At 44.6% G+C, this 26,973-nt stretch overlaps 1 protein-coding gene across 3 annotated transcripts; it reads right to left on the bottom strand.

The window, feature by feature from the left end:
• Positions 1 to 223: 223 nt before the first annotated feature.
• mtss1la (MTSS I-BAR domain containing 2a) lies at positions 224 to 25,894 on the bottom strand. Of its 3 annotated transcripts, XM_083974077.1 has the most exons (15): positions 25,543 to 25,894; positions 22,406 to 22,467; positions 22,228 to 22,301; positions 10,965 to 11,049; positions 10,702 to 10,793; positions 10,489 to 10,563; positions 6,985 to 7,142; positions 6,720 to 6,827; positions 5,694 to 5,791; positions 3,992 to 4,124; positions 3,228 to 3,302; positions 2,846 to 3,001; positions 2,290 to 2,466; positions 1,955 to 2,120; positions 224 to 1,700 (listed from the first exon to the last, which is right to left on the bottom strand). In XM_083974077.1, the coding sequence occupies exons 1-15, from the start codon at positions 25,609 to 25,611 to the stop codon at positions 877 to 879; spliced, it is 2,352 nt and encodes a 783-aa protein (XP_083830203.1). In that variant the 5' UTR covers positions 25,612 to 25,894; the 3' UTR covers positions 224 to 876. The 3 variants fall into 3 exon arrangements, with proteins under 3 accessions (XP_083830203.1, XP_083830204.1, XP_083830205.1); XM_083974078.1 differs by lacking the exon at positions 2,846 to 3,001; XM_083974079.1 differs by lacking the exons at positions 22,228 to 22,301; positions 22,406 to 22,467; positions 25,543 to 25,894 and adding an exon at positions 20,197 to 20,460.
• Positions 25,895 to 26,973: the final 1,079 nt, after the last annotated feature.

The raw sequence follows: 26,973 nt of genomic DNA, 5'->3' as shown, positions 1-26,973 counted from the left end.
GCAGAATAATATCTGGAGTGGAGAAAGATCCAGGGGAAATATAAAGTGTAGGAGTATAACCTCAAAAAAGGGGGAAGCCCATTGCAAATGTAAAAACAATGATCAATAAATGTGATATCCAGTAAAAGCTATCTTTTCCCAGTCTAAAGCTAAATCATTTTTTATTTATTAATAAAGACACTGACAGAAACAATCAAGTCATATAACAGTAAAAAGCCTGTTTAATTGCAGAATATATTGACAGTACAGTACAGCAATAAAAACACTGCCATATTGCCCCTATTTTACATGACTTACACAGCTGCTGTTCAGCTTATGAGACAAAACAGTTATACGGTACTTGTACAGTAATGATGAGAAACACAACATACAGACAGGCTCACAGAGCACTTCGCCCATCACTTTCCACTAACAGGCGGCCGTGTTAATTAAGAAACGCACAATATTATAATAATCATAAGAGCAAGAACAAAGACACAGAGCATTCGATCCCATGATGCACAGTAGTGATGTCTTGATCACTGGGTCTAAAGGGACCAACTAGGCTGAAACAACTGGTCACACAGGGAGCAGAGATCAACAGCCACAAAGCCCACAGACAAAAAAAAAACAAAAAACAAAAAGAATAAAAACCAAAAAAATATGGATTACTTTGTATGTACGCAATACATACATGACATAAAACGAAATGACTTGACACTGTCCATGGTCACTCATTAATCTGTCGACTGGCCTTCATTCAGCACGTGTTACATCCTCTTTGTTGCTTGTGCCTCAGTTCATGTATTACATGAGTGCTGTTGTGTTTCACTACAAAGCTTCAGTTTGTAAGTAAGGACAGCACAGCTGCTTCCTCACAGCCCTCTTCTCCCTCGGCTACCGCAGGAACCTTGGACCCGATCTATCGTCAGTCAGTGTCTTGCGGAGCCTCACTCCGCGGCGTATCGACACCAGCATATCCTTGTCCTCCTGGGTCGGAGGAGATGGCTCATGGGGCGCAAACTGAGCCAGCTCCCCCGGCAGTGTGCTGGGGAAGGGGAACTGACTCTCACCGAGGGCGTGGGCGCTGGCTGCCAGCTCTCCTATCTTCTCCACCAGGCTATGGCGGTTGGCAGCGAGCAGAGGGTCCTCCTCAGCTCCGTGGGTGGCCATGCCGGAGGCCTGCTGGGCATACACAGTCCTGTCCATCCCCCCTCCTCCTCCTCCTCCTCCTCCTCCGCAGCCCCATGTATTATCAGGGAGGCTCATTCGCTTTGGAGAAGCCCTTGTGAAGTCACTGGCAGATAGGTCATCGCCGTACAGAAACTCCTCGCTGCCCGTACGATGCTGGGACGGGCTGGCGTACCCCGGAGAGTCTGGCACCGTGGGGGTTTTCACTGGCACAATGGGGGGCCGGATGGGAATGGGGCCAGATGTGGATGGCGTGCGTCTGACACCAGTTTTGGAGGACGGTGTCCGGCGAATGGTGGCCGTCCCAGACGTGATGGCTCCGGAGCTGCTGCCCCCTGATCCGTTTGGAGTTCCCTGCAGGGTTTTTCCTGCAGGCAGACCTGCTGTGCTGGCAGGCCTCTTGGTTTGGATCATGCGGCGATAGCTCTGGGCAATGTTACTGTGGCGTGGGATGGTGGAGGACTTGTCAAAGTCTGCCTGCCCTTCACTGTCAGCATCCCCGTTGAGAGAGTAGCACTCATAATCTGAACCTAGAAGTGACAATGAGTCATGAGCAACTATTTTTCACACTTCAAAAATACTGACATAAACAATGCTCTGCAGCTGCTTCTTTTACATAATACAGTAGTCACGGCGACACAAAAGCACACAGGTGCAGAAATTCCAATCAAAACCACATAGAAAAACAACAAGGAATTCAAAAGGTCTGTGTCTCTATCAGACTTTTCAGTCGTGTGCACTGTATCCTAAAGGACTGTATGAGATTTGAGGGTGAGTGTTTTACCTTGTGAGGGGATGGTGTCCTCGGAGCATGATGGGGTGTTGGTCTGGGTGCTGTAGCCACTTGAGTACTGCAGAGAGTCCCTGCTGCTCTTCTGCTGCTCCATACTTAAGCCTCTGGTCAGAACCATGGCTAGAGTGCTCGCTGCTGGAGAGAGTGGTTCGCCATGCTGAGGTGTACACACACACACACACACACACACACATTTTAGGAGATGCAGGCAAGAAATACATAAAGATTAGCACACATTTACATATGCAATTCACCACACTACAATTTCCAAGGCATATAAATTTATATACTCGCATTTACATTTTTACTCCCCGAGGTCTTCTTACCTTGGCTGCAATAGTTCCTGGGCCAATTCTCCCTCTGTGCGGATCATCTGGTTGCATCCCAGAATACCCCAGTGGACTGGGCGGGGCCTCCAGTTCTCTCATCTTGTCCACAGACTCCCTCCTACGCTGCAGAGTGCTGGCCAAAGACGGCTCACAGGAACTTAGTTTGGCCCAGTCCTGCAACAGCAGACGGAACAATGAGACTTTCTTCCAAGTGAGCATCTCCCGTGTTTGCCATCCAGCATCCAGCACTCGAACAGGCAGCTAACATTGGAAGCTGCTGATTTGGCTCATGAACTGGTTAGATGCCGAGGGAGATATGGGCAGACTGCAGCAGCACTATGTCAGTGTTGTTAAATGAAATCAAGTTTAGCATGTCTTTATGAGGAAAGATTCGACAACTGAGCTTGATGAGCAACAGCAAAATGGTGATTGTTAATCATTACGCTGATTAATGTGCATGAAGGCAATAAACACAAGAAGCAAAGAAGCAAGAAAGCAAAAAAAAAAAAAACAAAACAAAAAAAAAAAGTAAAATTGCAAATGAAAAACAAACCTTCCAGCTAGGAACCTTTGATGTGGGTGAGGGGGTGTTGGATCCAGGGGAGTGGTTAAATGTGGGGGACGCAGGAAGTATGACAGAGAGAGGCCTGATGGTGCCAGTGTGAGAGAAAGCAGGGCGGAAGGTACCGAAGGATGAGCATGAGCCAAACTGCGGAACGGACAGACAGGTCTGAGTCAGAGTGCTCAACATCCATGAACAGTCCACGTCAAACCGCAGTGCGGCTGTCAAGAGGAGCCCGCAGGACTCTTTTACATTATAGATAACAGTGAATGAAATGCTCTGCGCATCACCCATGTGTGCACGCCTGCCTGCATTGCATGTGTATATGTGTCCAATAAAGCAAGTGGATTGGTTAGATGCATGCAGTACTAACCGCTGTAGGAGAGTTGCACTCGCTGACAGACTGGCAGGTTTCTGAAGCCTCAGAGGAGGCTGAGCTTGTTGATTTCTGGGAAAGGGGAGATGGAGTAAAAGCAGTGGAGGGAGGGGGGCAAATGGAAAGAGAGAGAGAGAGGTAGGTGTGTGAGATGAGAGACACACAGGACCAGGGGTCAGAGTGGGAGTGTTGGTAAGTTTTGGAGAGAAGGAGTCATTTTCCTCCGTGATGGGATCTATATACCGCAGACTAGATACAACATAGCTGCTTCTTAGATCAGTTTTTTCCAGAGAAAGAATGTTGCATCAGTCGGTGAGCCAGTGTGCTGCCGAGCGTGTTCTGTACACTGCAATCTGTTCAGACCGTCTGAGTAACTTTATCAATCCAGTGGGATAGAAATTCAACATTCGCAACTGATAAAGCGCTATTGCAGCAAAACACGAGGAGCTATGTCTGACTTTGACTCTTATTGTAACTGTGGGTCTATCTCTGAAACGCAAACATGACAAAATGTGTATCTCACACCAGATTGGAGATGCCAAATGTAAAAAGAACTGTTTGAATTCTTGTAGATCTACTTTGACAAGAGAGAGTCTCTGGTGTTGTTTGCTGTGTCCTCCTGCCCTGCAGCTTTTCTGCCAGAGGAATCTCTGGGGCTTACAAGTGCGCTTTGTTCCTGGTTTTGATGCGATAAAATCCCCTTTCTTTTTTTTTTCATCCGATCAAAGATTAAACTTCAGCATTACGCCTGAGACTGTTACCTGGCTGGTGATGTCAGAGGGCATTGGTGATGGAGGCTTAGAGTGGGTGTTGGCGTCCTGTGAGACGAAGCCTGAGTCATGGGAGGACACGCTGCTGAGCCGGTGAGCTCCCGCAGAGGGCATCTGAAGGAGACTGTTGACAGGATATCACATTAGTGTAGAACATAATATGGAGGATTTTGGTCTACATTCTAGCACAATTTTTCTTCTTTATTTCGTTTTTTTGCTTATTTTTGCGAGGATTTATGAGCAGGCTGTGGCAAATACAGAAAGAGACGGATGAAAAATTTATCAAAAAAGATATGAACATGAAGGCAGTGTTATATGAAAATCCTAAATGACACTATTCTTCTTATTTTGGTGCATCAAAGAGCAAAAAAAGAAAAGTTATTCCTTCTTTGTTTCCTCTTTCCCTCCATATATTAACAGCTGTCTTCTTTTTGTCTCCTGCAGCGTTGCCTCTCTTTGTCACCCATCCTATTTTAAATGTGAAATTTGTGTTTCTCACCTTCCGCTCTCACACCTCTAGACTTCTCCCTCTTGACTCTATCTGAAGTAATCACTGTCCTCTAGGATGAGGATTAAGGAGTAGTACCAAATTAATATGACATATTAAATAACCTTATGTACAGTAATTCCCTGTCCTGTGTTTTATAAGACGTACTCAATAAGGTTGTTTTTTTCTGTCCCATCTTCAAGACATCTCCTCATTATATCAACATGTAGTGTGAAAATACTCAAAGATCAATCACAGGATTTTTTTTTTTCTGCAAAAACCTGAATCGTGACAATTTTTCTCTGCATGCACTAAATTCAGTGACAGCTAGTCAAAAACTTTTTACAGCCTCAGTAGATAAAATGAAAAACATAAAGCGGTCAAGCTGAAACTCTGAAGTCTCTATAAATTTCAACTGGCATTCAGGAAGTATACACTTCGTATTGAATAGTCTTACTTCGACCAAAGAAAGTAACATCAGACTGATCTACAACGAAAGTCTGTGTTAAAATTTGTCAAAAATAACTGCTCAGTCAGTGGCTAAATAAATACAGTCAGTGTTAATTGGTTAAAACATCAAGGGGGTTCGGAACTCTAACACTAATAGCAAGGCAAGGATTTGATATTCCTCTTATTGAACATTTGAAGATTTTTTAGTTTTTTTTAAAGAAAGGCTTACTCCTTTGCCTAGAATGCCCTCCTGGCTTACATTTATAAACTAATTTACAAACTAATTGTTGAACTTTTGCCATTAGCCTTATAAATATGTAGATTTTGACTCTTGTGTAGCTCTTGGCTTTCACACTGTGAAATTTCACAGCTTTTGACCTAATCTGGGTGTAAGAAGCTTGAGAAGTGCAAATCTGCAAGAGCTGTGAAGCTGGCAAGATACATCATGTGCTCGTCTGGTTGTGTGGTAAGGGGAGGTGGGGGGTGGGGGTGTCACCTGCTCATATATTCATGATGACCTTTAGTATTTCATTCTTTTGCTGTTGTGTGGAAATGACATCAAGACTATGCCAGGGTGTTCAAGACAGCCTCGATCCAGCATGCATAAAATCCACACACTAATTAACAACACAGCCGACACAGCGCCCAATATGTATCACATCCCAATGTGTGATTAACACGTTCCACAACAATTGTAAGCACAAAGCTAATCACACTAAACAAAGAACAAAGAGCAATAAGGTGTGTAGCTCATACCTGCACATGCTGCTCTTCCTGGAGCCGGTGCTGCTGGGGGAGGAGGGTGGGGTCTGGTAGGACCAGCTGTAGTCTGAGCCTTTCAAATCCCGGATCACCTGCAACAACACATAACCAAAGTGCGATGATGCAGTGGCCAAAATAGCCATCAGGTAAAAATTGTATTTGCGTTTATAGAAGATAGGGAGAGGACATAATGGAACAGGCTATTGTTGCACAAAGATTTTAATGGAGAGAATAGCCAGAAAGAGATTTCACAGACACGCAGTCACAATAGATGTATAGCAAGCACTGTCATCTTCAGACCTTGAAAAACATGCATTAAAGCATCAGACATCAACAACAACTGGCTAATGGCAGTGATGCATCTTACCACCATTGTGAAATTTAAAAAGGACAAGGCGGAATTCTATTATTTTGCTACCGTCATCAAATGTCATGAAAAGACAAGGCTAAGAGTGCATTAGTCTGCCTCTCAATAGTTGCGTCAGCCCAATCTATTACTCTTTGCCTGGAGCCCATTCAGTCCTGCTGAATACATGAATCCTTACAGGCATGTCACAAATATGTACATGTGTCACAAATACCCTACAAGAGCTGGACACACTCAACACAGAGTACAAAGTATATTTTTAGGAACTATTTTCAGCACTGGACTGAAACACATTATTGCTCGGGCAAGTATTAACAGTTAGTGAATGTGAAATTAATTCAAAATAAACTACTGTGCCCAGTTTTTAATAGTTTTTGGACAACACTGGGGGGGGGTCAACCGCATACATAATAAGTTGCGCAAGACTAGATACATAGAAAATATTTGGTATTAGGATCAATTAATTGTTTTTTCTGGTCTTTTTGTTGATCATAGAATATATAAAATATAGCACCAAATATAGCAGCAGGCTTAGACTGAAATTATACAATATTTCATTATGATGCAAATAACATGAGCAGCTCTAGGGATGCTGGATGATAAGTGCAAGGGAAGCATTAGTGAAATTATTTTCAGCTTTACGCCTCTGTTACCTGTTCACTGGCTGGTGGCAGCTTGTGTGGGTCTTCAGTCAACACAGTGAGGTCATCAACAATGGGCTGCAAATGGGTTATCTCTCCCAGCATGGCAATCTCTACATTCTGGTGGAAGAAAACACAGTGGATTGAATTAATAATAATAATAATAATAATAATAATAATAATAAAAGCCACATCAACAACAAGAGCAAAAGCCTAGTAAAATATATTCAGTGCCATTCATTCTAATTTTGCAGTACAAAGGCCAAAGGATCCTCACCACCACAGGCTGCAGGAGGTTAATGAAGGTACAGTAACGCCCCCTCTCCTCCAGCAGGGCTCTGCGCACCGCCTGCTTCTCCGTCTCCTCCATCAGCAGGTACAAGTCACTGACGTCCTGCATGGCACTGTCCAGCTGGGGGCGCAGGTTACCCCGGCCTGTAGGAGGCAAGGCGAGGGGAGGGGAGAGGAGGGGAGGGGAGGGGAGAGGAGAGGAGGGGAGGGGAGGGATGTCAGCGTGAGGAAGGACAGGGGTGAAGAGGGTTGAGTCGGGATAAACAAGAGAGGAGAAGGAATGAAAATATTGAGAAATTAAGTGGAGAGTGATGGTTATGGATGAAACAAGAAGGAAGAGAAGGAACACGGTGCAGGGAGGATGGGGGAAAAAGAGAGATGATTAGAACACATAATGCACTGAGGGCAACGCACTGACAAACATTACACTCAAATGATTCATGTACATGGGAATGAGAAGACACAGAAGCATGTTGTCGTCAGTAATGAGCTGATGCGAAGCCACTGGTGAGGAGGTCCTGAAATGGATGTGGTACACTACAACGCCCACAACGACACTGGATGACAGTTGAAAAGAGGCAAAACGGATGAAAAAAGGATGAGATGGGGATGTGTTGTTTGTGTATCTCTGACTGCATGATTTACACAGACACACTGCCAGTTAAACATTTTTTTACATCCTACAGTTTCTGAAATGACAAGCAGTGCACTCATTGTATGCTGTACAACTCAGAAATATAGATACAGCACATATAGTGTAAATAAATACAAATGTGTGTCTTGCCATGTTATACTCTGTCTCCATCTACTATTTTTTGCTAGATTATAAATGAATCAGTGCCGTCATTGGTTGTAGCAGGCAACACATTGCACATCTGTCTTGCAACTGTCCATATGTGTAACAGTTATCAGCTTAATTGGCTAATCATGCAGCAGACCTGCATTTAATAAGTCACAGATTAAATAGAGAAGCCCATGAGGATCTGACAGCTTGCCAGTAAGGCTAATAGGCCCCTAGAAAACAGAAGCTTAGGCCTCAAGTAGCACACCTCACTGTCATCGTGGAGCCAAATGTCAGCTGATGACAAAGACAAGGTCTTATTACCCAGAGGAATGATGGAAGGCCATAAAACCAGATACTTACTCTATTAAAAATGCATTTAGAAAACGGAGGAGCCCTATTTGAAAGAAGTCAGGCAAATTGAATGCATGCAAAAGATGAGGACACCGAGCTATATGTAAAACAAATGTACGGTATGTGCCGTTTCTTTTTTTTACATACCCATATGGGTCATTATCAAAATACGGTGAAAAACATGTCCCTGCACTTTCCAGACACACAAATGCTTGAAAATTTAAAAAATCATCCACATTAAACCAAAATTATGTAATTTAAAACCATTTTAAATGATGATGATAATTTCAGTTTATATATTTACTGTTTTATTTTATTTTTTTCAGTTTTAATTTCCTTTGTACCTAAAAAACACTTGTCCCACTGCCATGGTTCAACGCTATTGGACAGTGTAAAAATATTTCCTCTTTTTTGTTTAAAAAAAAAAAAGTGGCCAATAATGGGCAAACACTGGGCTTAATATATGAATAAAATTAAATCTAAATTGGCTATTTAATAATGAAAATATTTTTAAAAGAAGTCTGTCCTTCGATTTGTTGTCATTGGTGTTACTGGTATCACAGACCATTATTTTGAAAGGTTAAGAATATGTAAGAGAACTCCCAAAGTCAGAAAGAATTAGAAGAAAAAGAGCCATTTAAGATAATACATTGTGAGTGTCTCTTTCATGAGTAAAAAGTAAGATATTTCCAATTAAAATGTCATTTTTCAATGTGGTTCTTTTTTTGTGTCATTGGTGTTACTTTGATTTGCGCTATAATGAAATATTTTTATGGAAAAAAAACAGTTTAATAAGTATAATTTATAGATTTTAAGGTGCTGACTCATGCTGGCTTTGAGCTAGCTTGGACACTATTTTGTATAATTAGCCTTTTGTAGATATTTGTCATTGGTGTTACTGTCATTGGTGTTACCATGTGGTAACACCAATGACAGAAAACTAAATACGTTTGATAGATGAAAAAAAAAGAAAAATATTATAGTTGTCCATTATAGTTGGTAACATGGTCAACATGCTAATAAATAGTTCCCACTAAATTAAATTTGTGAAAACTGAATTAAAATTTTCAACTTTTTTGACTCGGAAAATCACCGTATTTTGATAATGACCCATATATGTTTATTCGATTCTATTAAAGCATTTAAGGCTATGAGTGTGTGACACCCCTTTTCCTCTGTTACTCGTTTGTTGCAGTGAAGCAGTGAAGCACAGATGTGAAAAAAAATGTTTTAATGAATGATAGATGAACTTAGTATTTTTCTGCTTCAGTGTCAGGGTGATGTGTGTTGCGCAACCTGACCCATCGTCTTACTAGAACAGAGTTGTACTTTTCTTGCTACGACTTAGCCTATTTAAGTATCCCTGTGAATCGCTTACAGTCTCAGACATTATATTTGCAGTGAGTGCATTGCTTGATGTTTCCTAAGGAATTGTTCAAAATTTTGAGAAATATGCTTATTCATTTTCTTGCCAGCAGTTAACTGAGACGATACCAATATCACAAGCAGTGGCTCGGCTTAGTTTAGCGTAGCACTGTTTTTTTGTTGTTTTTTCTAGTTTTTACACTTTAATATTTATACATTTCAAACAAAGTACCGTGTATAAAATAGTGAATATTAGACAAACTTGCATTTTCCCCTGTTTCCAACCTTTGTGCTAAGTTATGTTAGCTAGCTGCTTGTGATAGTGCATGTGTAAATCTTGTCAACAAAGTGAATAGGCATATTTCCTTTAACCACAAAGCGCTGTTTTCTTGTTTGACTGGCAGTTTCACCTAAAGATGATGATGGTGACTTTGAAACAATCTTGTAAAAAATTGCACTCAGGCCTCAACACAGTAGACATACCTAGAAGCTCTACAGCCAGAAACAAATAGAGGAGGAGGGAGGGAGGGAGGGAGGGAGGGGGGGGGGGGGGGTTGCAGTGACAGGCGAGAGGAGGAGAGACAGAAGAACAGGCAGTGTTAGCTGTATCAAACCAGGACACATTGCATATTTATGACCAGCCCGTACCACTCGTGTAAGTTCTGCTTGGAAATAGGAATTTAATTACAACCAGCAGAAGGGGCTGATGCATGCACAGCAAGGAAAGAGGAACATTTCTTTGATTTATAAAGGTGGGCAATGATAAATCATCTGAAGCTGGAAAGGAGCCTCTGAAGCTGTGCCAGGCATTTTGATTGGATTGAGTTGTCATATCTAGCTTCACACTGTAGATGGCACCAGCTCAATCCGAAACACTGGTACAGACCAGGGACCAGCAGCCAAGCAAACTTTGTTAATATCAGCAGTAAAATGTCAATGGAGTTGCATCACTGCTCTGTTAGTCATCAAGGTCTTAAAATAGTTGCTTACCTTTTCTTGCTTTTTTTTGGAGTTTTATGGTGTCTAACGACTTCCTTTTAATTTCCTGACGAGAGCGCTTGTATTCTGTGAAGCACAAGTCAAAGTCAGGGTCAAAGGCATATCAATTTCTGCCCACAATAAATTGCTTTAAAAAAAACAGTTCTGCAGTGGAATCCAAACACTCGGAAAGTACTGTATTATTTGTGTTTGCTAGTTGTTCACCTTTGGCATGATCTTTGTCCAACTGATTAGCCGTTTTCTTCCATTCCTCTATCCTGTCCTGAAGTGGCGTAACCAGACCTTCCATAAGAGCACTACAGCAACACAGAGAAAGAACATAAGAGGAAGAATGAGGGGCTTAATAAAAAAATGTTTTATTTCCATGGCACAAAAACACTCAGCAGAGAGTGGGAGAATGAGAGAAGGCCAACAGAAACGGTAGCATAGAAAATTGCTGTGGAGGAGGGGAAGAAAACACAGCTTACTTGGTGAAGTGGCGTAATTTTGCCTCAATGCTGCGGTGTCTCATACACATCCTTGTCAAAGCCGAGCCAATGTCCCTGGTGGCACCTAAGGAAAACAATGTGAAAACACAAATTGTCACTTACAATATAAGAGCTTGCCGTTACATATTTTAGATTTGCCTCTTAGCCCAGGAGAATGTGATATTTGAAGAGGAGATATAGCCTATCTGGAGAGCAGTTTGAAAGGTCTTATGCTTTCCTGTCAGATGGATTTATCTGTTTTTTTCCCCCCCAGCTGTAGAGGCTTCTCCATCTGCAGCCACTAGGTGGACAACTGCAGAGCCCATAAATGTCATATTTGTTTTAGGGAAAGCAAATGTGACACAGCGGCTGCAAACAGAAACACGACACCCGCTCCGTCATTCTTGACCAAAATAATTGCACATCTTTCCTGCGACACTTTGAGATCATCACATGATGCCCCACCACAGTGTAAATACCAGCTCGTGTGAAATGGTTACTGTACTTTTCCTCTCTGCTGAAGTGTAATTAAATGGGGTCTTAAGCCCCTAAAGCCCAGGCTGCCCCACTGTCTCACTGATAGTTCGCAGGCCGGTGTAATATATGGCAGCAGTGATCCGGTTGTAATCTGGGCCACATAGGGCTAATCTGAGGGTCTCTCACTACACACACACACACACACACACATAGACACAGATAAATACACACCCAAAGGGAAAGAGAGAGGACATCTCTCAATGGCAGACAAGCCACACAAAGTGGAGGCATGCAAGTGTGTGTGTTTGAGTGTACGTATGTATGTGTGTGTGTGTGTGTGTGTGTGTGTGTGTGTGTGTGTGTGTGTGTGTGTGTGTGTGTGTGTGTGGACAGGTGGTGTGATTTACCATCTCCCACCCCCACCCCACCCTTCCCAAAGTTCTCACCCCCTCTGTCCTGGAGGAAAAAGGAGGGAACCCTGTAAGGGGATATCCCTCTATTCTTCCCTGCCTGCTCTGCCTTTCCTGTTCTCTCTGTTTCCTAAACACTATTCATGCAGGGGCGGACAGAGAGAGAAAAAAAAAGGAGAAACTGGCTTGAACCTGCGCTACAAAAACAAAAGAGCGACACACAGAGTAAAACAGAAAAAACAAAAAATATATGACCAACATAGCAGGTCTGAAATCAGACGTAGCGCTGCAGCTGCTCCAGATGGTTGTCCGGTGAGATCTGTGCTCTTTTCCAGCTATCATATGAGGAAACTAGGTTACTGTCTGCGGTCGATATCACGTCACACTGTCCGACAAAGACCATTTCAGTCCAGCACTTGGCTGTCAACTCCACTGACTGTTGCACTAGTTCAAAGACAATCAGCTGTGGATCTGGACTCCATCTCAGGGAGACATTTTCGACAGGCAGCTGTAGAACAACTTGAGTGTGTTTGTGCGCTGGGAGGAGGAAGGGAAGGTCGTCCTGTGTCTGCATCGGCGTTCCAGGGTTAGAGATGAAGGGTCATCCAGCTGTGTCTCACACACGGGCATTTAACACCAGCAGGAAGTGATTGAAGTAACATGTGGAACCTATACACTGAGTTCTTGCTATAAATAGCTATGGCAGTCTCGATCTTTAAAGGACTGGTGTTGAGTATCTGTCATCTTAGAGCCTTTATTCACATTGATTCAGTGCTCCATAAAGCCAAGTGTAAAAACATTAGAGAAATGCAAACGTGCGCACAGGTCATGCATCTCTCCATTTCTCCTCTTAAAAGCATCAAAGGAGGCGTGCGGAGCTGGGAATCAGCTCTTTCAGGGTAAACGTGCGGGATCGAGCGAGACTAACAGAGGTGGGAGGGGGGAGAGAGGGTAATGTGGGCCCTTTTATCTCTCAGACAGACTTTCCCAATGTCACCGTCAGCAACGAGAGCCTTCAGCCCCCACTCTCCTTTCCCATCCACACCTGCCAATTTCCCTCCCGTCTCCTCCTCTCCTCCTTTCCCTCCCAGAGGGGGATCAGCTGACAGCTACATCCTGGGGAGGTCCAGAGGCTTCCTGCCTATGTCCAAGAGCCCTGCTGGCCTCTGGCCCCGACCGGATGGACGGGGACAGTGATTTACTCCTTCGTCACCCTGCGAGCACACAGACATGTGACAAACACATACAAAATTTCGGGGAGGGGTTCAGGCTGACTCGGATGACGAGCACTTCTGCATTTTGGATCTACAGATATCTATCCCTGAAGAGGGGCCCCCCTCCTCTGCTCACCTCCTTTTATTTCTATGATAAATGTGATTTGTGGTTATGGGCTATATAGATTAAAGTTTCTCATCTCTATCGCTCAATCACATTATTGAAACTTGCCCTTGTAGCAGCTTGGAAGCTAGTTAAAAGTGTGCAGGAAATGGGAAAGTGATTATTTAGCAGACTTGGACCCCTGGGGCTTTTTTTTCCGTCTTTTTTTTTGGAGGGGGGGGCAGGGTCGACCTCATAGCAGACACCCACACGTGCATGAATGAAGCAAAACACAGACCAGGATGGAAGAGAGCCGTTATGCAACCTAGTAGTATATCTTAAGATACCGAGCAAATAACTGGGAGCAACTGAGCGGTGCAGCAATGTGCGGCCAATTATAAACGCATTTCCGTACATGTCTCTGGTGCCGATGGCGCCTGATTCAAACATGTATATAAACTGCCATCAGATCAGCTGTGTATGTACATGGGATTGCTGGTGGGAAGGTCAAGCCCTCACTGTTTTTTTGTTGTTGTTTTTTTTGGTGGGAACTTTGAGCTCCAGTATCAAGGACCAGCACAGTGTAGTCTAAGCGTTTAGCGAGTGGTTCCATCCAGAGCTCTGGTTCTGATTAACTCCCCTGATTCCTCGGGGAAGGAGGAGCGTTTTAATAGGCCTGCTTTATAGGGAACTCTCCTGCCAGGAGTCGGGAGCCAGGAGCTAAACTGCCACGGGCCTCATTCCCTGATGCCTTCAACATGGGAGCTGAGCTCAACTATCTCTCTCTTTCGCTTTTTCTGTTTCAGCATCTAAAGCCTGCTGCTCAGCTCAGGTTTCATTTGCACTCGGGAGCACCGAGCTGAAGGGTTGATTCTGCTGCCGGTTTTCAAGCTGGATCCAGTCCTCCTGAGTGGAGAAGGTGCTCCCCCACTCTCTCCCTCTACTTCCTGTGTCAATAAAGCATGTTTATGTGGGATGTAGAGCAAAAAGGTACAGAACATCCTCATGGTTACACTTCCAGGAATACGAAGTCCCTGTGTTTTTTTCGCTACACCCTTGCACAGAGAGCTGAGCTGAGGAAATTCCACCGTTCCGTGAGACAACAATTATTCCTCACGCTGGCACTTCGGCCGCAGAGCCGACTGTGGCTGGCACAGACAGTTAAGCCCCCCTGCATTTACCCTCCCTCATCCCTTTTAAGTGCTACAGAATGTGAACTGGCAGGGACACAGTGGAGGCCACTGATGGATGAAAAGGGCTGCAGGGTGAGAGCGGTGGATGAAAGGGGGTACACATTGCCGAGGTGCCGGCTGGGTTCGGCAGAGGAAGTGTCCACTGGCTGGTGCAGGTGTAGCAGCGGGCCTTGCCAGGATAGGGTCACGCAAAATGCTCAGGAAATGTATCAACAAGCTCTGACAGATGAAGAGTAAGAGTATGTAGGAAGAGTTGGTTGATGCAATGATTTCCAGTATCTACAAACTCATTTTGTTTGTGTTTATGCCCTCCAAAAGAAGCCAAAACATCAAACAAACATTTTATTCAACGAAGACAAGAAACAAAAAGGGAGATGGAGGGAGAATTACCTTGATTTTGTCTGCTTCACTAGTAAAGCAACTAAACGAGATCTCAGCTGAGATTCTTGAATTCAAAAATTGACGAAGCATCACACATCTCACATCATCAAACATTCGCTTCAAAGCGCAGCTGGAGTTCTGATGGTGTAGCTGTAGAAACAGGCGGCATTATAAATAAAGAAGCAACCCCTAACGTGTCGGCTGCTAAGGGAGCAATAGCTTCTGATGGGGGTAAGAGTGACGGATGAAACAGCCACGTGTGGACATTGATTGTGGAACAAGACTACAGCGCTGTACGCCCGCAGCAACACAGTCACAGATCTAAGCCAAGTTACATAAATAGTGGATGACAGACACATACTGTGTGTGAGTCCTCTGAGAAACTCTCTCCAGACAGGATTCTTGGTTCGTGAATGTAATGCAGAGTAAAAGTCTGTTTCACTGGGTTTTTATGTTAATATTTTATCAGCTCGCTATACGTGAAAAATACAAGACTGGGGTGAAAAGTGTATTTTACTCTGCAAACAGCCCAATATAGGGTGACAGTGTTTGACGAAGAGCTTTTATACTGACATACATTGTGCAACATTCAGTGTTTAGATTCCTACAGTTCCTTAAACCCACGACATCGTCTGTATTAATGTTATAGATTTGCATTGGAAATGGCTTTTACTCAAGTTTACATACTAAAGATGACAAACTGTGGCTCAAAAACCAATATTTACTTTACCCCTTGTGTTGAGCTGACATTTAATTTTGTAATTTGTAATTGTCTTTAAGTTTACTTCCCAATTGTTTAGGCTTTATTAAAATGTAAGTATAAGTAATATTAACAGCAAAATTAATTTGATTTTTTAGCTTTGAACTCAACACTTAGTATCTATAAATCTCTGAAAGATATTGAGAAACCCCTAAAAGGAGGTGTTTCGTGTCTGCAAAACAAGTTCTGAAAGATGTTGCAACACTGACACTAACTGTTTTTCATTGTTGCTCAGTTTTAAAAACCACAGATTATACTTTCAGGACCAAATTCAAGCAATTCTTTGAAGTAAGAACGGGTTCTTAAATATTAAAGTGAGAAAACAATGACGTTCTTTAGACATGGCACTCCTCCATCCTAGAGAGAACTAAGCAGAGGTTTGTGATTATTGATTCTTTTGTAAATAAGAACGTACATAAATCTGCAAAAAGTTTTCTTTTTCATGCATGGCTCTGACAATCATATTCTTGATTAAACTGATAATTTATTTTGTTAATAAAATTTGAATTATTTCAAAGAAAACAGTGTCAACAGCAATAACTTGACCACAATTCTTCCAGGGTGACATGTCCAACTTACTTGTTCTGTCCAAGAAAATAGTCCAAAATCCAAAAGATATTTATTTTACAATGTTCAACTGCCGTAATTGAAAAAAGTCGCAAACTTCCATATTTGACACGCTGGAAATAAACCGGACCCTAAATGAATGTCACCATGTTTATGAGTGAACGTATATGTGTCTGCAGGAGCAATCAAAACAGCATTCAAAGCCTTTGTGTCACTTCCTTACAATGTCTTTTCTTGCCAGAAAAAATACTAATGAAAGGCAGAGGAAACAACCTCAAGATCAATTGTTTTAGTCTCTCTCTCTCTCTCTCTCTCTCTCACACACACACACACACACACACCGATCCCATTGTTGTCTGGCCAGACAGTACACACGGCAAGCTTCACCTCTCAACCAGAAACACCCACAGATGCAGACAGGGCTTAGTGTGTCCTGATGTGGCGTAAACATGTTCTGGAGAGCATTAAGACAAGACTGAAGGAGGAGCAGGAGGAACAAGGAGGAAGTTATATTTTGCTGCTGGAGGAGTTTCCTGTTCAAGGGACAAAAATGTTGCTAAAAATAAACAGCGCCTCTTGTCCAGATGTGCTTTTTGTTGGACATGAAAAGAGAGAGGGACAGAGAGAGGGAGAAAACAAGAAAATGTAACAACATGCAGGGAAGGGGGAAAGCAATGTATCATGCAATTAATGGAAAGAACAGAAGATCCACAGGGGATTGTCTTCACCTGCAGCTAAGGGAAAGGACCCCAGATGTATCCAAGATCCAAATAGAGAGAGAGAGAGAAAAAAAAGACAGACATTGAGGCAACAGTCTGAGTGACTCAGTATTAAACAGCGCAAAGCCTGCGAGCCAATTTAATCAAATGCCTTGTAGGTTGCCCTTCTTTACACCCTTTGTAAAAAAAAAAAAGGTTGTCTTTATCTCAGCTGACAATGCACTTCCCTCTCTTTTATGCGGACAAAGTTAATGCTCCACGGCTCATTTGCAAACAATCCTCCAAACAATGCTGACAGCACTGCTGGTGCTGCTGCTGCTGCTCATAAGGCATGTAATAAGCTCCATGTCTACCCCTAAGTCTTAACTTCACCTGGGGGGTACTCCATTACTGTCATGTCAGTCTTCATTTTCCTCTGCACTGAGCTTGGTGTATTCTACGGCAGAGCAGACATCACATATAAACTGAGCGGGCTGACAACAAAAAACAATTAGATATTCCTGTGACACCACCAAATTTAGGGGGCCGGTCTGATTCGCCTAAGCCTTAATATAACTCCGCCTATTTTCAAACTGAATCATAGGTTGATGGGAGTTCTTAAAGGGGCTATTTGTTCTCTATTTGTTTCTCTGAAGCTCTAAGTTGTTTCTTGCCAGGAGCAAGTGGTGATGATTGTCATTTGACAAGATCTTCAACTATTGTTGCATTCTCACCCTCTGAGAAATGCAATGAAGGATACAGACCGTGGAGCTGCTATTAAAGAGTGATGAGACAGGTTAATGGCTCCTTTATATCTATACATCACATGACACCCAAGAACAATTCAAGTATCTGCTCAAATCCAGACTTGGCAACAGTGATGCTTTAAAGTTATTAACTGTTTAGTTTTAGCATTAGCTACAAACACAATGTCATTGCCTTTCCAGGTAGCTATATGGTCACAAACACAAATTTACATTGTGACCTGCACCTGAAACAGCTACAAATATTTTAATTCTTCCTGAGGGGGCTATGAATGTCTTTCATTGTAATTCCTCCAACAGCTGTGGAGATATTCCACTAATAACAATGAATGTTAAAAGTAGAGAAAAGTCAGAGGGATTCATCCTCTGGGGATCATGGATGTCTTGAATGGACCGAAGCCAGATGAGACACAGACAGAAGACACATGGTCACACTGCATCATTCACTACAAAGGCAAACGTTGAGAAAAACAAGCGGCACACTAAACTGGTGAAATCAACTCTAAACTCTGTCCTCAGCAAATTTCTCCAACTGTTTTCAATCAGCCACCTCATTTGATTAAAACAATGCACACGTCCTTTTCATTCCCTCTATTATAATGTCCTCCCTTGCATTCCTCTACGAGGCTCTCTCTCTTGTGTATTTTCCCTCCCCTCTCCAGCTCCCTTCCACACTGACTCTGTGTTCAGGATGTAGCTGAACACGCCGTTCCCCTCATGTTTGTCTACTTAGTTTGGTATTCATCCCTCAGAATGAAAGTTGGCCAAAAAGATTTGTTTTCACTGCCACCCCCCCTTTTTCATCTGTTCTTCAAATCATTGTTCCAGTCACTTCACCCTTTGCTTTTTGCATGTAGTCATTATAATAGCTGGAAAACATTCATTTGTGGGACAACCACATTGAGTTTTGGGGTTGAAGCCCTTGAACTCCAGAGAGAGAGAGAGAGAAAGAGAGAAAGAGATGGAGAGAGAACTGGATAACTGTGTTTAGGACTGTCCAGCTCTGTCTGACACACAAGGTAGACAGCTGAGGGAGAAATAAGAGGCTCTTGTCGATACTTAAAAGTGACCTCTTGGGCCGGAGGTCATGAAATACCTCAAGAGCGCCGCATACAATCAGCAGAGTGGCCGGTGCACTCATGGTGACTGCGCGTCCATGTTCGATCTAAAAGAGTCAAAATCCATTTTCAAACCAGCATAAGACGCAGAGCCAAGCCCCACCCCCACTGTCCTCAAACATGGGAGCGCAACACAGGCCCATATCAGGCTTGAACATGAAATGCCAAGCTTGATGGATGTCAGCGCCGGTCACATGGACACACACTCTCATTATTTGACATGTCCGTAAAAATAGCTACGCTTGCCGGGATAGCGTGGAGGACGGTAATCCCCTGATCTCGCTCTACACAAGGCCACGGCCGCATCTCGTCCATGCCAGGCTGTCCAGATGGCGGGTAAGGATATCCATCCCATCTGCCAACCCCGAGAAGCACAGCGGCCAAGCAGATTACAGCTTCTCTGACACACTGATCTACTAGTACCTCCATATCACCACTGAGCATAGGCTGTGCGAGCAAGAAAGGAAAGAGCGACAGAGAGAGAGAGAGAGAGACTGGGCTCGCAAAGACCCTCTGGAACATTATGAGTGTGTGCGATGGTGTGTTTACTCTACAGTCTCTGGCACACAGATGTAAAGAGAGGAAGGCTTGGGTATTTGTTGAACACAAACTTACAGTACATTGCTGTAAAGCTGGGGGTGGCTGATCAGGAAGGGAAGGGAAGTCAGTCTGTGTGTCTGTGTGTTACAAAGTGGGGCTAAGAGGATTAGCTAAACGCCTCTGCCTAGCCTGGATACCCAGAGCTGTGGAAATCCCACTGCAACCACAACCCCCCACCCAGCCGGGCCAAACCCACCCCTCACTAGACTCACCTCGCTCTCCAAAAAGAAGAAAGAAACCATGTATCCCATACTACGATGGAACATTAGCCGACTCTTTGACCTGTATCCAGTTCAACCATGACCAAAAATGGAAAAAAAAAAATGAAGTCAACCCTCCACCAAAACACATGTCATCCAGCCTAGCAACAACAAAACACCAAACACAGCGCCTGCTATTCTCCAGATAAGTCCAGTCCTTTTAGAAATACATCACACAACAATTTTATATAAAAACGGCCAAACTGGTCTAGACAACACACCAAAAACCATTAGGCTGACCAGTCTACAAATAAAAACATTCCAGAGAGCTGCAGGGCCTCAGACTTAAGTCCCAGGAAAGATGGGTGTTGAAATGTAAAACATGTATCTTTAAAGGGCTAAAATTCTCCAAATACATCCATTTAATATAGACTTTGTGGTCGGCGGACCCTTATTGAACCCAGATGCAAGCCGCCAGCTCGTGGAGACGGACGGCACGTCCGTCTCCACGAGCTGGCGGCATAGACATAGATCCATCATAGACATAGATCCATCAGCACAGCTTAGAGAAACAGTGCTGTCAGACACAGTGCCAGAACGCCTGGCAGCCAGCTCCTCCAGCTGCTACATAAAACACAGATGCTGACGCCACGGCCGTGACCATAAACTCTAAAAGCGGACAAACATGGGCGAGAAAGGAGCCTTGGACGCGAGCGCAGACCGAGGCAGTCTGACACACGAACTCACAGAGATGGAAATAGAGGGGGGGGATGGTCTCAAATATGATGCCGGTTTATCGTGCGTATGTGTGAGAAGCTTCCCTCCCGGCTGAAGACAAGACAAAAAACGTCAGGGCAGGAAATCCTCTCTCATTCACTGCCCTCTCTCCCTGGATTCATCTAGGAGGCACTGAATGAGGGGAAACGTTGCTTTCCTTGGCAGGGAAACGTCCACAGTCTGGAGTGTGTGTCAGAGTTAAAGGGGTGACGGGGTGAGTGTGTCAAAGGTAGATTAAAGGAAGGGATACGGAGGGCGCGATGAAACCTCCAGCTGTGCCAGCAGCTGCAGCGCGTCCCCAAACACAAGAGGGGAATTGGGGTGACAGCGGTGATGGCCAACAGTTTGTAGCCCCCCCCCCCCCCCCCCCAGCCCCCCCTCGGTGCAACCAGCCCTATATGGCCATGCAGACGCTGAGGAAAACATGATCTCTGCAGGGAGACGGACCCACATACACATGAAGGGAGACAGACAGAAGGAGAGAAACAGCAACAGAGACATAAATAGTGACTTGTTGAACAAGCCAGAAGAAGAATTTTATTTATGTCCCACTGACTCCTGCAGGGTCCTGAGTTAGTGAGTGTAAAGGCAAGTGAGAATAAATATGTTTTAGAATAACAACTTTTAATATTTCAGCTGTCGTGAGGGTACATTTACTTAAACTATGCCTATGGTGGAGCCTGCAGCGTGGGGGTTCAAAGGTTATTCCAGGCCACCAGCAGCCGGGTCAAGTAAATATCGACATTCCTCCTGCAACATTAAATTGCTAGGGTTCGGAGCACGCGGAGAGACCAACACGGCTCCCGCAGGAGAAATGGGATTTAACTGTTATGCTGGTTAAGAGCACCATGGGAAAACCCAGATTTGATATTTTATAAATCACATGAATATACATGAAAGCAGAACAACTTGACATTCGACATGTTAAAACCATCAAATATTTGATAGTTTTATGTGATAAAAAAAAGTTCTGTCCATCAGAGACTCACGAACCCTATGGTCTCTAAGCCGCGTTTCATTATTTCCTCTTTAATTGTTGCAAAGTCTGTCATCTCAAAGCACACACTCCATCCCTCATACAGTCGGTGGCCTGAGAAGGATGACATTAATCCTAAAGTTAATGTCCCTGAGAGAGTATCTGAAGAGTGAGTGGGCGTGTGAGTGACACACTTACAGGGATTTTATGCATCTATAGCTGTAAAACTCAATTTGACCATCTTTCTCCTCCCTCTGTTGCTCATCTCTCTCTCTCTCCCTCTGGACCATCTATCAATCTGCTGTTTTCCCTCCTTGTCTGCTTTGAAGTCCTGCCCTGCCATTCTCCATACCTGTGCTTTATTGAAGCAGGCTGCCAGCTGCTAGCAGCTAGCAGGCTGACCTTAGTCTACCTTATTTTATCCTGCAGCGAATTTGCGCTCGCATCAGGAATCACTTAGCGCTAAAAACCTGATGCATCGCCATGGCAATAAACCTCCACTGTTTCTGGAGAGGCTGTGGGAGTGAAACTGGCGACAATGTGTGAACACTGACGAAGAAATGCCTCTTCACCAGCCGGCAGTGGTCAGTCGGGGGCCGCGCTGGTACAAACTGTTCAAAAGAATGGTGGCATGTGACCTGTGAGGTCAGGTGGCCGGCCACCAGCTGTCACCCTTTTGAATATGTGTGTGTGTGTGTGCGTGCGCGCCTCTACGCCTGTGTGATTGTGTTTTGTGCATGCGTCAGGAGCCTTTGCACGCTCGTCTAGGTTTTGCATGGGGTTTTTTTTTTTTTTGACCTACATACTGCTCTCGACGATCAACTCAAAAGAAATCTGTGTTAATCGGCTGCCTCTCTGGACAGCCTAGCAGGGTGACAAAGCAGATCAGCAGACCTCATTAAGACCAAAGAAACAATAAGATCAGATTTTCACTTCTCTAAACCTAACCCCCACAACACCCCAATGAAGACAAAAATAAACCCAATCCGCCCAAAAACCTTGAATTAATTGAAAAACATCCTTACCTCTAGAGTTGGTGGCCATGTCTGCCACCTTCTGAAAGGCATCTAAAAAGGCCACTGCTGCCAGAATTGTGGTCCTGTAAATACATTGGTAGTTGTTCACTCAACTGTGACTGCAAAATATTGCACGACAATCTTTTTTCACAGAGGTTTTATATCGTTCACTGGGATTAGTTCTCACCTGAGTTGAGAGTGCAGCTTTGTGGCCTTGGCACTGAAGTCTTCCCACACAGGGTAAGAGCTCTGATAAGAGAAGGGAAAAGAAATGAGTCAAATAAATATCTCGCCAAGGACATTTAAGTGCACAGACATCCTACTCTCAAACATACCCAAACACACACTCAGACCAGTGTATGCATACAGATTTGAGAATACATCATGTTCTCTCCAACTTGATAAAAAAGCTTATTCAGACTTATTCACTGCAAACACTTCTCTCCTTAATTCACACTGACAACTTACTGAAATCCATATAGGGCAACAATAACACAAAGAGCTTGGCTTCTTCCCCCCCGTGGTTAGAAACAGGTTGGTGCATGTGATCTTGACTTGCCTGTGTATGATTTAACGGTACATACGTTTATCCTCAAATCAACCTGTACAGCCTCTTGCTGCGAGCTGCTGTTCGCGCAGTACGTTCACGTGTCGTGCGTGTCCGTTTTACATGCATGATGATCTAGGTAAGCTGTGGTATCATGTGTGTTTACGTGCACGGGGCAGGTAGTATAGCTGGTCTTTGAAAAATCTGGATTACATTTACCCCGGGATCATCCCACGCTGCCTTGAGCTATAAGAGCAGAAGCCAAACATAAAACACATTTGGGGGCTCGATCCCATTAGAGCAAGAGTTTGAGCCCTGGTGAAAGGAGAAGACGGGGCATAACCCCAGATGCGCCTCTTTGATGGAGAGGAACCAAAAGAGGCCACACATCCTGGCTATATATAGTCAGCAGCGTGCAATCTGGAAACAGTCTTTCTCTTCATCACTTCATAACCTTCGCTCAAGGAATGACAGCGTTTAACTCCCCGGCTCACCTCGCTCCGCTAAAGCCTGAACCTTCAAAAAAAAGTGATTTAGGAGCCATCATCCACGAACAAAAATGTTTGCCATGAGCCTCCCCTGCCTCGCTGTCTGCACTTGACTCCAACAGGTGTCTAATTAGCTTGTGTGGCCTGTGACTCCCAGGGCGGGAGGGATGCGCTGCCAAGACAGCTGAGGGAGGAGGAGGAGGAGGAGGAGGAGGGTGAAGGAGCGGGCAAAGAGACTGCAAGCAGAAATGCGAGGGGAGAGGATGGTGGGAGGGGGTGGGGGGTGGGGGGCACATCTTTTTCTTCATCCACACCCAGCAGCGCCCAGGGAGGTGAGGATGGATGGATGGATGAGAAGAGGGAAGGAAGGCAGAGAAAAGCTCTTCCTCCCACGCCTTGTCATTCACACTGGAGAGGGTGAGGTCAGAAGAACTATCATCCTCGGTTTGTGGCAAGGACATTTCTGCTTTCACATCTCCCCGGCTCCATTGCTGATCTAATTCTCCACTGGTGATCTAATCCAGCTGAATCATTTTACTTCATCTCACCTCTCCTCCTCCTCCTCTACCAACTCCTACTCCTTTTATTTCTTTTCCTCTGGTTCTGTCAGACAGTTATATAACCAACAGGTGCTGCCTGTAACAGCACATTTTGTCTGTACAGTCCATTAGAGGCTGTGTATGTGTGTGAGTGTGTGCAATGTACTTGTAACATGAAGGTAATTGTAGACTTTAATGTAACAGTGTTCACAGTCAGTGTGATCAGCACAGGAAAGCCATGCTGCTGCGTTGCTCCCGGGGGTAAAGCTGGTCTGACAGGCTTGCGTGGCCCAGCCAGGCGGCAGGAATGAGGTCAGATGTCTGTCTCAGACAGTGGACATGGACACTGTGCTGACTCAGGGCTTCAGCCTCATTCATCTGTACTGCTTATCAATACACAGACTGCCGTTTCTAAGAGCCCCTGTCTCCCCCTCTGTCTCTGTCTCTGACCCTGGCATGAGTGCAATACAAAAGGGGGAAATATATGAAGCCGGACCACGACCAGCGCTGCCAGTGACTGAGAGCTGATTTCATTGGAGCCTGACGAACGAGAGTCCATAAATAGTCTGTCCGAATAACGCACCGAGGCCCTGAGAGCCGGTGATCAATAAGAAATCTGTTAGGGTGGAAAGTGGCGCCCGATTCTTGACTTATTCGCTGCTATCAACACTTTGTAGCTGGAGCGTCCTGCACAATGAGAAGACTGGGAGCTGCTTCCAGGCCCCCGATGAATACGTTCACACTTTCCATCTGTTGTGGGGAACAACAACAGACCACCCTGATTCAACTTCCTTGACATGACCCCTCCCCCAACACACACACAAACACACTCACTTGCACGTTGAGTGATGGATTATGAGGAAACATATAGTTTCCTGCAGAGGAAATTACCTTAAAATGTGGAGAATTTGTGTTTTTTTTACACAAATAAGATGCAACAGAAGTCTATTGAATCGCTGTGGTAAAACGTGGATCAAGCATTTATGAAACTGTTTATTGGTGAAGTAGTGATTTCCTGCCACAGGGCCAAGCATCAGGAAGCACAATCAATAACCTTTTTCACGTCTGTTTCTTTCCAGGAGGTTTGGGTGATGGAGTCGGGTATTTCTTCCTTTCTTTCTTTCTTTCTTTCTTTCTTTTTAATCAGAGCATCCTTCCATGTCTGGCATTTAATCAAGAAAACCTTGGAGGCTGGGATGGAGGAGGAACAGTTGTTCGAGGTCAGATTGTAACCCAGAAAATGTGTCCTGTGATGATTACAGCATGGGAGATGAATTATCTGACACTTTTGATTGTTATTTCTTCTTCTTGCCCCGTGAATTTTTCCATTCAAAGAAGAAGATGCTTCTTGATTGAACTTACTCTTTGATTATTTTTGATGGTGTGATGATGAAGGGTTTGACCTCTGGAGCAAACACATAAGCCCTAACACTTAACACAACAAATTAAACATTATTTTCTGCCAAGCCTTACATGTAAGCAGCTCTTGTATGGCACACCGGCTTAAGTGTTGTTAAATGTGACCCGTACACCCCCCCTTGACAAGACCTGCTGCACATTATGCAAATTACACAAAGAGAAACATGTTTCATCTCACAGTTTTTCCTGCAGCGGTGTTTCCAGTGGGGGAGTACCCGGAGAAAGAGACAAAGGCAGTAAAAATATGCGTCTGATCAGCCACCGTGCACCCCACAAAGGTCACATAAAACCCCCCTGTCTACTTTAATATAAATGTGCGTGTGTGTGTTACCTTCATGTCGTTCACGATGGCCTGGAATAATCCACCCAGCGCTCCACACTCCTTCTCCACTGAGTCCATGGTGCCAAAAACAAACCAAAAAGCTCGTAGAAAGACAAAAAAAAAAATCTGGTTAAATATCCGACTGGTGAGGCGTTTTTAAAACATCGGACACTGAGATCTTTGTTTTGTTCATCCGCCCTTCGTTGTCCTCCCCCCTAACAACAACAATATGCGCCCGCAGCGGAGAGGAGAGGAGGATGCGAAGCCGCTTTAAGCCCACCACCACAGCCAGCAGCCTGCGGAGCCCACAGACAATAAGAAATGTGCTGCTCGATGGCACCGGGGGCCGCTGCTGCTGCTGCTGCTGCTGCTGCTGCTGCTGCTGCTGCTGCTGCTGCTGCTGCTGCTGCTGCTGCTGCTGCTGCTGCTGCTGCTCGCTCGCTCCGCCGTCGCTGCTGCTGCTGCTGCTACTCGCCTCACAGACGCGAGGGGAGGGAGGGAGGGTGATGGAGGAGCAGGGAGGTGGTGGGTTGGGGAGTAGTGGGGAGTAGGGGAGGGGGAGACGCGCTCACAGCCGGGAAACGTGGAGGGCAGTAGTGTGGCTCCTCATGATCACCGCAGTTAACACAAATAACGGAGAGATCATAGTTGAGGCGAAAGAGCTAGCGCAAGAAGAGTGGGAGGAGGAGGAGGAGGAGGAGGAGGTGGGAGCACCGAGCACCACGGGAGACGGGATCGGTCACAGGTCTGGGACGCGGGGACGCGCTCCGTTGTTAGTAGCGGAGCAGCAGATGTCTCAGAGCTGGAGTCTCCAGTAATACGATCCATGGGAATGGAAAGGGGGTTGGTCAAGTTTTTTTTTCTTTTTTCTCTCCCTCTCTCTCTCTTCACGTATAGTGGGTGTGGAGGAGGAGACGAGAAGGAACACCCCCTCCTTTACTCCTCCTCCTTTCTTTCCACCCCCATGCAAACAAAAGTGAAGGCTGTTGTCTTCCCCATTGAACAATTGGCCGATATGCAAAGGAGGATTTCCTGGGTTTGTTGTGTGTGTGTATTGCCTCACACACGCGTCTGTTAATGATCATTTGCACCTCTCTTGAGTTGTTTTCAGGAAACAGTAGGCTAACATGTGGACCATTATCACCTCACTTTGCATTAGTTAGCCTCCGGAATGCCACAAGCCTAAAGACCGAGGATGCTCATTTAAATGAAAATGATGCGTTAAACCCATACAGTCTATGGTTAGACCTCAATGAATAGTGCCACGTTTTGGTAAATAATATGCTTATTACCTTTGTTTACCAGAGGGTAAAGCTAGCTAGGTCTAGGGTAAAGCTAGCTAGGCCTGGATGAGAAAACCGGTAATGTTAGCTAATGTTAAGCTACAGTCAGGAGCTGCTGGCATGAGAAACTCGACCTACCTGAGCGTCTTGGGCTCAA

Source organism: Trachurus trachurus, assembly GCF_905171665.1.
Source record: "Trachurus trachurus genome assembly, chromosome: 6".
Taxonomy (NCBI): Eukaryota; Metazoa; Chordata; class Actinopteri; order Carangiformes; family Carangidae; genus Trachurus; species Trachurus trachurus.
The sequence above is the reverse complement of the archived record's forward strand: the minus strand, read 5'-3'. Positions and strand labels throughout refer to the sequence as shown.